Raw genomic sequence first — 14873 nt, forward strand, 5'->3', positions numbered from 1 at the left:
CTGTGGCTTGAAAAGCAGCATTTTCATAGCTCCCGGGACTGTCAACCAAGAAATTTACGTGAAAGAGTGTTTGAATAAACGTCTGCTACCTTTCCTGAAGAAACACGGTTGTTCCGTACTGTTTTGGTCGGATTTGGCATCTTTCCATTACGGTAAAAAGGCCATGGAGTGGTACGGCGCCAACAACGTGCAGGTGGTTCCCAAGGACAAGAACCCTTCCATCCAGCACGCCAGAGCTCCGCCCAATTGAGAAATACTGGGCTATTGTCAAGCGGAACCTAAAGAAGACCAAAAAACTGCTAAGGACGAGCAGCAGTTCAAGGCAAACTGGCTTTCTGTGGCGAAGAAGGTGGACAAGGTGGCTGTACAAAATCTGATGGCAGGGGTTAAGCGTAAGGCCCGGCAATTCGGATTTGGAAAAGCGTAAGCCTAACTGAATATTTTTCCTGAATTTTATACTAATTAAACTTGAAAAAGAAATTTAATTTGATTTAAAAAAAAAAAACGGTTTCACCGATTTACACGCGTTGTCCCTTGACCAAATTTTGACGGTATCACCCTTTACAACATCTTTCACAATTGAAACAAAATAAATGTCTAAGATTGTGACTTACAGTGACAAAAATTTGCTAAGCAGCTCTGTGAGTTAACAGATATTTGTTTTCAACCTGGCTACAATTTAGTTTTTGGGCAATGGACGTACTCGTTATCATTTCAATTCAAATGGATTTGTAATTTGTGAAAATGTGAATCTAAAAATGACCCCATACGCCCCCTGAGCCCTTCCAACGCCCCTCAAATTTGAAAGTTGAGCTCACTCTAGACCTAAGCAAACAATTGTAAACAAACAAAACGAGTATTTGGCTCCTTGAAGCTTCGAGGTATGAGCCGTTTCAAATAAAGAAATTAGCGTAAACGTGGTAAGATTGATCACTTTTTTTGATATTTCTCGATTATTTTTTCTGTTAAGGGGAATGTGACATGTTTCATATTTTTAAAACAAGTACTGGACTCCTATAAACGTAAAACAAGGTTGCAGAAATTTACTAGACTACTTTAAATTTGATTTAAAAATCGATTGGGGGCTTTGGGGTAACATTGATCAGTATCAATTTTGATGGTTTTAACGAGTTTTCTTGATCATAAAGTATACCAAACGCCTTCATAATATTTACAAATGCTAGCAATTGAAAAACTAAGGCAGTTTGTGTGTTAAGGCAGAACAATAGCTAAAAGCGAAAGATGGACAATGATGCTGGATAAATTTAGGGGCTAAATTTTATAACACTACTTATAAAATTTTAATAAAAACAAAATTAAAATTTTGCCTTCATTCTATTTTCTAAGCCCTCGTACTATACAGTAGTTTCTCGATTTTATCACGGTAAAAAAAAATTTCACCGTGAATATGGCGAAACTAAAAATTGAAGTGGAAAAAAGCATTTTTATAGTTTTTAATCAATAATTTATAATGTTTTCAGTTGTGGAAACGTTTTGTATCAGTAAATTTTGATCATAAGATGTAGTAATCAAAGATTACTAAACAAAACGGATCGTTTTCAGTTCAAATTGTTCTTCTCTATAGCAAATTTTATAATTTTTGTTTAAATAAAACCATATAGAGTATCCGATTGATAATTTACATCTAGTTAATGTGAACTATTTAGTTTTTTTATGGAAATTTAACAGTCGTTATCACTTTTTCGATGTTGAAAGAAAAGTTCAAAGAAAAATACATGAACAAATTTTTTTCTGCAAATTTTATTATTTTAATCTTTACATCTTTGATCTAAAAGGTATACCTTTTCGAAAAATGTTTTGGAGTTTGCTCACCTTAGACTTTTAAAGGTTGTTTCTCGAAATATGCTTTATGGGCAGATAATCTTTCGTTTTTCATATGTAGAAAAACAGAAATCTTAGTCCTTTTGACATTTTTTAAGGCAAGCTTAGCAGAATTTCATTTTGATCTTCCAAAATTATCTATTCAGGCAATACCAAAGGCTGTTCAATCAGGATTACGCACGGCAGAGACACTTATCTCTTTCAAAAACGCTTAAATTCACCCACATCTTTATACGAATTGCAAAATCAAAACCAAGCACAAATAACAACACTAGCGTTAGCGTGACTTATGTTGATTATTACAAGTTTTTTTTAAATCCGAATGACGATTTTAAACACTATACAAATAAAATAAGCAGTTTAATGGTATTTTCATATTATTCAATACCTATCAACCATAACATAAAACAAAAAAAAATATTATGAACAAAGACGCTCTACGCTTTTGAACGAAAATTAATGTCCTAGAAATGGTTTTTGAATGATTTCTTGAAAAGCGTGAAAAATTCGAAACAATAACCGTGATAAAATCTAGCGTGAATTTGGCGAGTATTGATAAAATCGAATAGTGATAAATCGAAAAACTCAGTTTGTCTTCTGCCTCCGTCGATAGCAGATGTTTTTTCTATCTCGTTATTGTGACAAAAGGCAAATGATCGTTTTATTTCTCAAGTGGTGTTAGAATACCAAAGTGCTCGCGATGAGCCCATCGCCCGGGGATTTCCCCGGTAGGACTGTTCCGGAATGGTTAGACCGAGAGAACTTATGCGGCCGTTTGTACTATTTAACCCTGAAAGCTAAAGACGGGTACGAGCTACCAAAAAATCCCTTCGTGATATCGCGTTTTATAGCGGACCATGTTGGGACTATCGAAGGAGGTTTTATAGAACGCAAAAATAATTGGTACGTGTTGAAAGTTAGAAACAAGGATCAAGTGAGGTTGCTCGCTAAGCTAACACAACTCAGTGGCATTCCAATTGTTGTTGGTCGTCATCCCCAATTAAACCAACGGAAGTTCGTCGTTACGTGTAGAGATGTGGACAGTATGTCGGATGAAGTACTTTTGACAGAATTGAACCCGCAAAAAATAATAGACGTCAGGCGTATCACGAAAAAAACGGCATCAGGAATTGTAGGCACATCGACTCTTGTGCTTACCATCAACAGCACTATTGTTCCAGACTTTATAAATTTTGGTTTGTTGAGAGTTCGCACCCGTCCGTACTATTCACAACCCCTTCTTTGTCGGCAATGTTTAAAGTATGGCCATCCCAAAATTAAATGCCAGCAACAGACACGTACGTGTAAAAATTGCTCAAAATCACACGAAAGCGAAGAAGAAAATTGTACCTTACCTAGCTTTTGCCACAATTGCTCAGGAAAGCACGGACCCATCGATAGATGCTGCCCTTTGTGGATAGCTGAAACAGCGGCGATAAAAATCAGCACAGATCAAAATTTACCAATAGCCACAGCCCGAAGAATGATTCAAGCAAACAACAGCAGCACGAGCTACGCGAACGTAGCTAAACAGAACGCATCCCAGCCGACCAACCAAAAACGAAACGAAACTCTACCGACGCACCATCTGAAACAACAGCAGCAGCAACAACAACAACAACACCAAGAAAACCAACAGCAGCCTAGCCAACAGCAGCCTAGCCAACAAAAACGCACGAGATTGGAAAACATGACCCCACCTCAACGACCATCAGCTGAAGCTTCAAAGCCGAAGCAAAATGTGGATCTCGAATCGCCCCCCAGGAAACGAAACCCCATCGCTCAGACCCCACCTCCCGCGCCTTCAACCAGTGAAGGAGCGAGTGATGTTGAGGTATATACTGAGCCCAATTGTATTCCCTCAGGAGGACCTCGATCAACACGAAGTCGATCACGCATCGACACAAATAAGTGATCTTTTCTTCCTCCCTTTTCCCACTTCCTTTATCCTTCCTTTATACATACCCTAATTGATTTTAATTAATGTTAATTGGACTCCCCGGCACAAAAATACTTTAAGAAGTAACGGCCTTAATAAATAGTTTTAATAAAAAAAAAAAAAAAAAAAAAAAAATCGAAAAACTACTAGGGTAGAGGACCCTAAGACAACGGCTTAAGGAAGCTTTTTTCATTATTTCAATAGAATTGCCTTCCACGTTGTTTTAAAACTAATGTTTAGTAATTGAACTATATTTCTAATACTGTTTTATGAAACTATGAAGGAAATAGATCAATTCATTACGTACTTTTTAGTCAATTTATGATTTATTTTCCTCATTCAAGTTCCTTTATTGTCGTACCAGGTTCCTAATTCCGTCGTACAAGGAGACCGAAATTATCTCAATTTATTCCACCCTCTTCAGAAATACATTTAAAATTTTGCGGTTGCGGTTCATACAATTGGCATTAGCTTACATCGAACGGATCAACCGCACAGGATAACAGCAGAAGTTCTTTCAAGTGACCAGTCGCAATAAGCCATTAAACTAGGATAGCTTTATTGTAAACAGGTCTACCATTGCTTGGCTAATGCATCTGCAGGCAGCAAAATATTATACCTTCTATTCAATTATACCGAAATTGTCTCAAACTATTCCTCCCTCATGAGGTATAGATTTGAAATTTTGCCGCTGCGGTTCATGCAAATGCTATTATTTACTATGCACGGATCAACCGCGCAAAATAACGGCAAAGTTCGAATGAGCTTTAAGTCGCATTAAAATGGTCTTGCCAAGAAATCTCAAGGTAGCGTTATTGTATCTAGGTACCATTGCTTGGCTAAGGCAATTGCAGGCAGCACAATATTAGACCTTACAAATTGAATCCACCCTGCAAATGTATTTTCTACCAACACACTCTCCAACGGACAGGGCTGCCATGATCCAGGATTTGTCTGTAAGATAAAATTTCATAACATTCATACAGACATTTAACACAAAGTACAATGCACAAATTTACACAGAAACTACCCATATTTAAAGAACATCAACATTTTTAATAGAACTATATGTTTTTTTACGTAATGAGACTGAATAGTAAGACATTTGAGGAGAGGCAGAATCACATTTGCGTTTTGTCAACATGTGTATTCTTATACATGTGGGAACCCTGGCGAAGGATATCGAAACAAAGCAACTCCACGTTGATGCGTGTAATGCGCATTAGACTGGTTCAGCTCATCTATTCGAGTTTTTTTTACGAGCGATAAAACTTTTCGACTTTTTCATTCAAACTGTAATATGTCAAAAATGACAAAACATCTTTTGTTGAAAAATCACTGAGAATTTACAAAATATGAAGTAAACATGAGTCAATTTTTAAAACTTATATGGTAGGAATCAGCATAAAAAAGGGGTTCGATTTTGTTTTATTTTGAACGACTTTATGTACAAAAAATCATATCTTCCGATTTTTATTATCCAAACTTGTATTGAGATCCAAACCAGAGACTCGTGAACTCTTATTTCAAAGTTTAAATTATTCATTCATCTAAATTCTCTTGTCATTTTGAACTTCAACGGGAGTTTTTTGCATCGGTTTCCATGCATCGTCAAAATTCAATAGAAATCAGGTTATCGGTCCAGGAATTGATTTTTTTTCCTCGAGTAGTTATTGATTCCCATTTAGAGAATTTCTGAAAACTGGAGAAGTTTAAGTTTTAGTTTTCAAGGATCTCCCAGTGAACATTCTGTAGAGCAAAGCGTTTGGTCGTATGCAAGATATAGCAGTTTGAATGAAAGAAGTTGAAAAAGTCTTATTTTCATATAATTGATGTATCTAATGTTTCAAATATTTGAGAGAGGTTTAGTGTCATCAGATAATCGAACCAAAAATAATCAAATCTTAAAATATAAAATTATGAAGAAACAATGCACGGTGTCTCTGATGGAACGATTTTATTTATCGAAAATTAGCATCGCTAATTTTTGCACCATTCGAAAGCTGGGACTTTCCCCTTTCATTTGAGCCCAAATTTGAAATAATCCACCGGGGGGTCTAGAACATTTTATTTTTTGAAGATTTTTTAACCTATTTAACGGTTTTTTCAAAGACAAAATCATACTAATCGCTGTGAAAACGTTCGTCTTACCTTCAGCGTAAATTCAACATCATATGTCAATAACATGATTTAAAAGGAAATTTTCCTAGCTACAATTTTGTAGAAGACATCAAAGTGATACAAATTGAGAGAAAAAAGTTGGAAAGACATACACAGAGGAACTATTCTTTCATTTGAAAAATCTAATAAAGCTTCTCACCACTGATTGTACTATGACCAGAAAAATTATTCTACGAGCTTAGTTATTGATTGATTGATTGATTGAGAATGTATAAATATTCAAAACGGTTTATTCACATTGAAGAATCAATCTTTTACATGAAATTGATCAAGAATCAAGATTATCTGAAGTTATTAGCATTTTAGGTGTTTTAATATTCCGGAACACATATCAAATTCTTTTTTTTTTTTGGCAATCCGATTTTACCAAAAATCCCGAAATGGGGAAGAAATAGAGTTCAAGGTATTTCAAACAAAAATTTGATACATTCTTCGAAAATTCAAACAGTTGAAAGAGCGAAAGCCAAACTGAAGAGGATGGAAGTAACATCACCTGTCGTTTAGAATTTTTTCAAATGTTTGATCTTAATTTTCTCGATTGATTGATTTTGTGCAATGTAGGTTGTATACAAGTTTGTTGCAAGCCAGCTTTGGTTCAATTTTATTAATGTATTGAAAATTTGCATTAATTTTTATTTTGAATTCCCTCCTCCTCCTCCTCCTCGTGATGTTTAAACTCCAAGTGACAAAAGATAGATTTCAAATTTGTTCCGGCCATATAAAATGTCTTTGAAGTTTAACGTTAGAAATGTGTAAAGTTGGAGACATTCTTGCGTGCACTCAAACGTCTATTAAATTATGCACGGTACTGGTAGTAAATAAGGCTGGAACAAATATCAATTTCTTCTTTTGTCAACGCCCCCCCCCCCCCCCCCCCCATCGAAATTTCCAAAAACCCGAAGGGGGGAAAAATAAAGTCTGAAGTATTTTCTGTTAATTTCGACAAAAAATTCAAATATCCGCAAGATTACAAGACCAAAATACAAATTTTGGAAGATGGGAGTTTTTCCACCTTTTCTAATCTTTATTTTATTGAATTATTCGATAGTACTTGACTTATAGGTTTTATGCAATGATGGAGTAAACAATTTGGTTGCATACAAGCTTTCGTGCGATTTATTCCAATTTATTTGTTTTTCGCATTATTTTTTATTGTCCCCCCCTTGCGATGTTCCAACTCCGAGTGACAAAAGAAGGATTTAAAATTTGTTCCGGCCTAATTTGTAAAACACCAACCACTTAGCTAAAAAAGCCATCAATACTTTGTTCATTTAAAACCATGCATTATAAGCAATGCTGAACACATTCAAGTAATCTATATATATAAAAATGAATGTTTGCCTGTCTGTCTGTTCCCTATAGACTCGGAAACTACTGAACCGATCATTGTCAAAATTGGCATCTGAGGGTTTTTGGGGCCAGAGATGGTTTCTATAATAGTTAAAACCCCATCCGACTCAAGGGGCCCCATACATAGTTTGTAGTTTTTCGAACCAGAGTAAAGTCATGACATCCATTTTCTCGAGATTTTTTTTTCCTTTGGGCGGTTTGTTTTTCGTCTCCATGGTCGAGGCGTCGCGCGCCAACGTCGCGAGAGGATAGTAACCATGGCATAGCATACTGATCAGTGGGAATATTTTGGCGCGTATTTCTCGACAAAACATATTTTCAATGCAAGGGGTGGCGATATGAAGCCTTGATGTGATATTTTCCTACTTGATTCCTAGCTCATTTGTACAGCACATGGTTATGAATGACGCCTAGATGTTAGGCTGATTGACATTTTACCGATCGAATAAAACATATACATTTTTTTTTCCAAAATCTGAAATTGAAAAGTCATGGCATCCGTTTTTAGAGATTTTCTTTTCTTTGAGGGGTTTATTTTTCGTCTCTATGATCAAGCAAACGTCGTCGCAAGTGGATAGTAGGGGAAGAGGGGGCATAATGCCCACGTTAAGAAGAAAGCCTTGTTTTAGAGTACGTTTGAAAAGATTAACTTTAATTTTCGATTGTTTTTGGAAGTTTGGTTTATTTTTTGTCTAAATCTTATAGTTAGAATAACTGGAAGGTAAAAAAGGACACAAATTTAATGAAGTTTGAAGAGTAGGTAGAAAATTGGATTTCAGATTCAATAGGGGCATAATGCGCATATGTGTGTACCCAATCGCGCCGTTTAACGTTTAATAAGTGTTCATTGATTCAGGTGCATCCAAAAGTGTTTACCAGGTAAAAACACTTAAATTCTACTTCACAGATGGAAAAATGTATTGCTACGCGCAGTGCTGCTAGATATACTGAAATTCTTGTGAAAAGTTAATTAAATCTATAATAAATTTAGGAATTTTAAATATATTCGTTTATATTCAAGTTATGTTTTCCAATACAACATATAAATATCTTTAAAATTGTTGTGATGAAACTGCATATAAATTTAAACAAATATGAAACATGCTTAAAGATAAAAGGACATGGCGCGTTTTGCCCTACCTAGACATGTTTATTAAAAATCGTTTAAAATAACAGAAAAAATAATTGAATAAGAAAATTTTTCGTTTTGTAATGATTTTCAAGAGCAATGTTCATCATTGTAACAGATGTCAGGTAATTTTTTTGCTGATAGATGTCGTAATTCTTTACGAAAGTCAAGGCACAAATTGCAAAGAATATGGCTTGAAAAACATTTTTGGATTTTTGTAGGAAATTATCGCATATTTGATGATAATTTTTTGTACAAAAGGTTTCTACTGTTAATTAGAACGGCATAACGTACAGAATTCTTAAAATAAGTGTATATCCAGCTAGATATCGCAGTGGGGCGTTTTGTCCACAATGGGCATTATACCCCCAGTTCCCCTAATCAAAAAATACTGTTCATTGGTCGCTGGAAAAATTTAACAATCAGACGCCTGTTTCTCAACCAAGTACCTATATTTTCTATGCACGTGGGGGAGATACGCAACCTAGATGTATTTTTTCTTGCTTAATTGTACACAGCACGTGGAAATAAATGACGCCTAGATGTGACACGGATTGGTATTTTATTAATCGAATCAAAACCAATTGATAGGTACGAGCCGTTTCAAATAAAGATTTACAAAAAAAACCAATTGAAAGATTTTCAAAAATACTTCCATATTTCATTCATGTTAAATGAAGGTCATTTGCTTTGAACAGCATTCGTTAAAAGTAGAGTTACAAACATAAATTTATACTGCAGGAATACTGCAGATATATCAATGAAACTTGATAAAACAAACAAACAGAAATACGTATTATAGCCATTTTGAATCCATTACTCTGACGCATCTGGATATAAGCTTTGCATTTCGACTTGCCCCAACATACGGGATAAATGTTAACTTAGAAATTCGTTTTAGCCAACATTTTTGAATATTTCACTTTCAAAGAGAAAATAAAAAACGCTCAAAATTTATTTAGTGATGCAACTGATATTTTTTAAATATTCTTATTTTTTGCTATAAAATTTTTTTTTAAAAATAGAAATTTGCACTGTATAAAATCGAAAATTTTCATACCATGACAAGTGCTGTTTGGGAAAACTTCAAGCTGTAATGTCTCATGTCCACGAGTTTGGCGTATGGTAAAACATTTTTTAACATAATTTTGGCGCAAAAAGTATAGATATTCGAACTGCTTCGAAGGGCGAGGATGGTGAAAAAAACTTTTTGAAAAGATTATTAAAAATTTTTTTCATCGTTTTTTTTTCAAATTTCTAAAGCTTATTTTTTCAACTCCAAAAAATACACCATCTAAAGCTAATCAGCAGTTGGAAAAGCTCATGATACAGATTAGGAAACTACTAAAAAAAACTGTTCCGATTCACGCTATTGATCGGTTTTCAAAATTCTATCTTCATAAAGTACAATAGTCAATAAATTCCAATATGCGTATCTTTTTCTTTCAGTTAGCAATTTATGTAAACTCGAGCCGGGTAAATCAGCCTACCTTCTTCAAGCAGTGGGGGACAAAACTGGAAAAAATGGGGGAGCTCCCATGTAAGTTTAAGATAAATAGCCTTTCAAAGAAGGGACCATATTTTATAAGAAGGTTTTTTTGCGTACGGATATTTGGCATAACTCAAAAATAGATATGACAAATGTTTTTATGAAAGTACGTAACTTCCTACTTTGCGAAAAAAGGTGGAAAATCCATAAATTTTGAAATTTTTTAAGTCATTATGAAGCTTTAAAAACAGAATGTAATTTTAGAGATCAAGTTTCAGGAAATAATATATACTATCTTTGAATAGCAATTCGGAACTCCAGCTGCAGCTCTCATTTCAAAGTTGTTGGATCTGAACTATGATGAGGTTTGATTTAAAAAAATGCTTAAAAAAATCTAAATTTCAATCAATTTTTACAAATTTCATTTATTTTTGGAACGTGTAGCAATGCACACCGGGTCAGCTAGTTTATTTATATAAAAAGACTTTTTGCACTTATCTCCCAGCGCATCTAGTTCCTAGCTTCAAAATTATTTTATTGTGTTGTGATTACTTAGAAATCAATTATGTTCATTCTCTATGAGTCCGACTGTGGTCAGCAAAAAATAGTAAAAATGAACCGGTCTAATTCCAATTCTTGCAAAACGGTTTCCTACTCCTGTCGCAAAATTACGACGAATTATGGGGGCCGAGCGATTCGATTTCAATCGAATATTGACAAATTTATATAGTTCAGATTAGTTTGAAATCATTTTTCTAATTTTATTTCAACACTTTTCTGTTGAATTTGATGATTTTGATTGTTATATGCATTGACAGAAAGCGTTAAAACAAAGAAACACGTTGGGGGGATCACTAAGTTCGTCTTTCAATATGGCGGAGTGTGCCAATAATTAATTTCACTTCGAGATTTCAAAATCAAATATCTCAAAAAATAGTTTTAAAAGTAACAAATTTGTGATAGAAAATAAATTCACAGGCGTAAGTTTATCATGTGAAGTAGTCTATTAAAGTGGAAAGTGATTTTTCGGTTCTAAAACATGCATTCATGAATTAAGACGAATAAGAGGGATACGACGGAGGAGGGTACACCTACCCTATACTCCTTTTATTTTTTCTTCGAACTCAACCATTTGATAGGGTTTCAAGCCTTTTGTGCTAGACTGGCTTACTCTTAGAAAATTTAGACTATTTTTGAAATATCAAAAAATTACCTCAAAATACAACAAACACTACACCAGAACTAAAAATTCACAAAGAAAAAAAGTTGAATTCTCACATAAATAAAGGAACCTGATGCTTTAAAACGTTTTGATTTCATCAGGAAGGGTATTTGTTTACCAGCCTTCGAAAAAATTGATATTTCGAGATTTTGAAATTACATTTTGACTTATATTTGAAATTTTCAAAAATAAAAAAAAATATTTGCAAAATTTCAAAAAAATGTAGCATAGTTTCATAGATATTGCAGTTTCAATGAGAAAAGTCCAAAAAGTACGTTTTTCGAAGAATTATAGTTTCTCAGGCCACACAAACTCCAGAAAACTCAAATTTTGTGAAATAGTAGTGTGATAGTTGATCTATCTAACGCAAAAAATTTGATCAAAAAATATCATCAGAGTAAAAAGTTATAGAAATTCAAAGTCGAAGTGATAGTGCGCGTGCTTCCAATTTCTATACAATTATGAACGGTAATGTATTTTCTCTGTATGAAAATTGATAAAATCATAAATAATTTCTGGAAATAAAAAAAAATAGTTCGTTTTACATGTACATATTTGATCACTTATTTCAATAAGTCGAATATTGGGTAAAAATCCATGTATAATTTGAGAAATAATTTTTTTTTCTTATGTTTGATATCACCATTTTCTCAAGCTTTATTTGTAGAATAAAACTAAACCGTTTCGATTCTTGAATCCGAAAACTAAAGTTTTTTTAATCGATTTTAACAGATTGTAAGAGAAGTTAGAAAAAAATAAAACATATTTGTTCTTGGAAAATGTTAAAACATTACTGACTATACTTGTACATGATTTGAACCCTCAAACTCCAGGTTTCTAGGCCAAAGCATTACCGACTATGCTACAGAATCTAACCCCTGTAGCACATTGCCAACTAGCCTAGAAAGCCAAAGATTACGGGCTCAAATCCTGTAAAGTGCAGTCAGTTGTTTTCCGATATTATCCACATAAAGCCAAATCCAAATAAAGTTTTTTTTTCATTTTCTTTGACTTTTCTGACAATCTAACCTTTCCAGATAGACTCATTATGAATACAAAAAAAAACTAAGTAGAACTTAAGTTAATGTCGATAAATATAGAAAAACACTTTAATTTATATTTGTATGGGAATAATTTTCCATTTTAAATAATGTGATTTGTGCATTGTTTTGGAATCTAATATTAACATTAGATGAAAAAACATATCATTCAGAAAAATTGAATTAATCACCAGAAACTAGAAGAAGAACTCCTTTCCACTCCCGCTTTATCGAAGTTTCATTGATTCGTTTGCAAATGCAAAGCTCAAACAGATTCAATGAAAGGTGATAAAGAGTGGCGCGTCATTCATTCAGCCCTTTTTTTTATTGCACCTCTCATTCACCCGAGAAGAGCCACTCCAGCTCCAGCACTACTAGGTAAGCTATCATTTGGATGCAGATTTTATCATGGCTTCAGATAGGTTGACTCACCCAGAACAGCTGTGTTTTCTTGGGTCTCCAGCAGCACTCTTCCGGCTAGCACTTGACCCGGCAGATAAAGCACCGACTCCCGGTCCAGGATAATTTGAAACTTCAACAACTTTTTCGACATTTCGGACTGGCAAAGTTCGGCTAATCACTGTCACTACCAGTAGAATGCTAAATCAGAATGGGTAGAATTGATGCTAAAGAGAGAAAAAAAAAAGTTGAATATACTAAGGTAGGTATATCTCGTGGGTGGATCAACCTCGCTCAGGCCAGTCCAGTTTCGTTATGCAGCGCAAAGTTCGTTGAGTTGTTCTGCTGGAAGGTGAATCGCTACTAGCAGCTGCTTTTTGGTCGTTCAAGCTTAGCTCGGAATCTCGACTAGAAGTTCCGTAGTTGGTTGAGTTGAAAAAAAAAAATCAAGCGTGGGCTTCAGTATAAACATGGGGGGATGTTTTCTGGCCAATGGCAAACATCAATATTCTCTTTACAGTCGAAAAAATCGCGCCGATCGTCGATGATGAATCGCCCAGAGAGTGTTGGTGAAAGAATTTGGAGTCAGAGCTTTGGTGTCTGTCGTCTTTCCAGCATATTCTTTTTATTGACACAAAAGTAGATATAGGTTTAAAATGTGAGGATAACCAAAGTGTAGAAACATTTAAAATTCTATGAACCTCATTTAATTGTAATATAGCTAGTGAAAAGAGATTTGATGGTGTATGTTTAAAAAGCAAATAAAAAATGTTATCCAAAAGCGTTTCTAACATGTCATTAATATCTAAGTGAATTTCTTGATTTACAGTGTTTTGATACTAGCAGTGTTTTTGAGTAAAACCTTGCAGTTTTTTTAACGCTGTGGAAGAGAGTTGATGTGGAATACTGTCAGTTGAAACATTATAGGTTTGCAAATTGGAAAAAAATAAATCCTTGAAAATGGCTGCAGATACAGTGATTATTCACTAGTTAATTGTTGCTTTAGTACCAGTTTTAGAGGAATTTAGCACATTCAGTGATAAAATGAAGCTTATAAAGAGCCTTTGAACTGAAAACTTGAATTTATCCACACCGAAACAGAATGAGCTCGGATTTCAAATATTTTCAGTGAGTTCATTTACAGTACAATTCAAGTATTATTAATTTTGCATATTAGAAAACAAACCCTTGAATTTATTCACACCTAAACAGAGGGTTTGAAATTTATTCCGGCCTTATTATTTAAAAAATAGATTTGGATCGCTCTTCAAAAGTTTAAACATGCTTTTTTCAAGTGAGTCAGATCCAGTGAAAATAAAACATATTTCAGTTTTGGAAACAAACACACATACGTATACAATCTAAAGTGAACTTCATGTTAATTTAAAAAGATCTTCCAATTACCTACTTAAATCTATATCGTACATCTTTCAAAGATATTATGGCTAGCATCTTACAAATGCTGAAACCACTAGTCCATAGAAAGAGTACCGTCAAATCATGCAACAGCAGAGTTAGATGCAACATGTGTGCACCACAGCATTAATTCAATTGTTATGTTAATATACCGTAATTCGGGGTAGAAATCATCACTTTTTTCAATATTTTTTGATTATTTTTCCTGTTAAGGGGAATGTGGCATGTTTCATATTTTAAAAACCCGTACTGGACGCCAATGAATATAAAATATGATTGCAGAAACTTATTAGACTACTCTAAATATGATTTAAAAATCGATTTCGACCCTTTTTAGAATTTGATGCTTTGGGGTAACATTGATAAGTTTTTATTTTGACGGTGTTAACGAGATTTCTTGATCACAAAGGATACAAAACACCTTCATAATATTTACAAATCCCAGTTTATAAATTGCTAAGGCAGTTCGGAAAATTTAGTGTATTTTAAACCAAATGAAACAAATGAAATAAATAAATGAACAAAATAAACAGCAGTTAGAGCAAAACTCTAACTAGATTGCCACTGCTTATAATCGAAAACGCTATTTGTTAACCAATTGCGGACCAAGTATGAGAATTTTGGTTCTTTCATTTCTGCTAATGAGCTACTCTTAGAGACATCACTCAAATGATTAGTATTAATCATGAAACTCTTCAAATCTAAACACAACACTTTCGGTTGCTCAAAGAAACTAAATTTGTAACATTTGGTCCAATGGATTCTAAAATACAGAATGTTAAATTTCGGTGTTACTTGGTTTAGATTTCTTCGCGATTAAGAAAACAACATCGCGGTCCTTGATGTGTTAATGCCGAACAACAATC

The 14873-nt window shown here is 34.1% G+C and overlaps 1 protein-coding gene across 1 annotated transcript in view; it reads right to left on the bottom strand.

Annotated features, from left to right (window-relative positions):
• Positions 1-12971, bottom strand: part of LOC129754083 (arrestin domain-containing protein 4-like) — a 36566-nt gene extending 23595 nt beyond the window's left edge. Inside the window, exons 1-2 of the mRNA XM_055749951.1 lie at positions 12881-12971; positions 12625-12818 (exon numbers count right to left, since the gene is read on the bottom strand). Of these exons, the coding sequence (XP_055605926.1) occupies positions 12625-12745 (121 nt within the window). The 5' untranslated portion in view covers positions 12746-12818; positions 12881-12971. The remainder of the gene's footprint in view (positions 1-12624; positions 12819-12880) is intronic.
• Positions 12972-14873: the final 1902 nt, after the last annotated feature.

Source organism: Uranotaenia lowii, chromosome 3 (genome assembly GCF_029784155.1).
Source record: "Uranotaenia lowii strain MFRU-FL chromosome 3, ASM2978415v1, whole genome shotgun sequence".
Lineage (NCBI taxonomy): Eukaryota > Metazoa > Arthropoda > Insecta > Diptera > Culicidae > Uranotaenia > Uranotaenia lowii.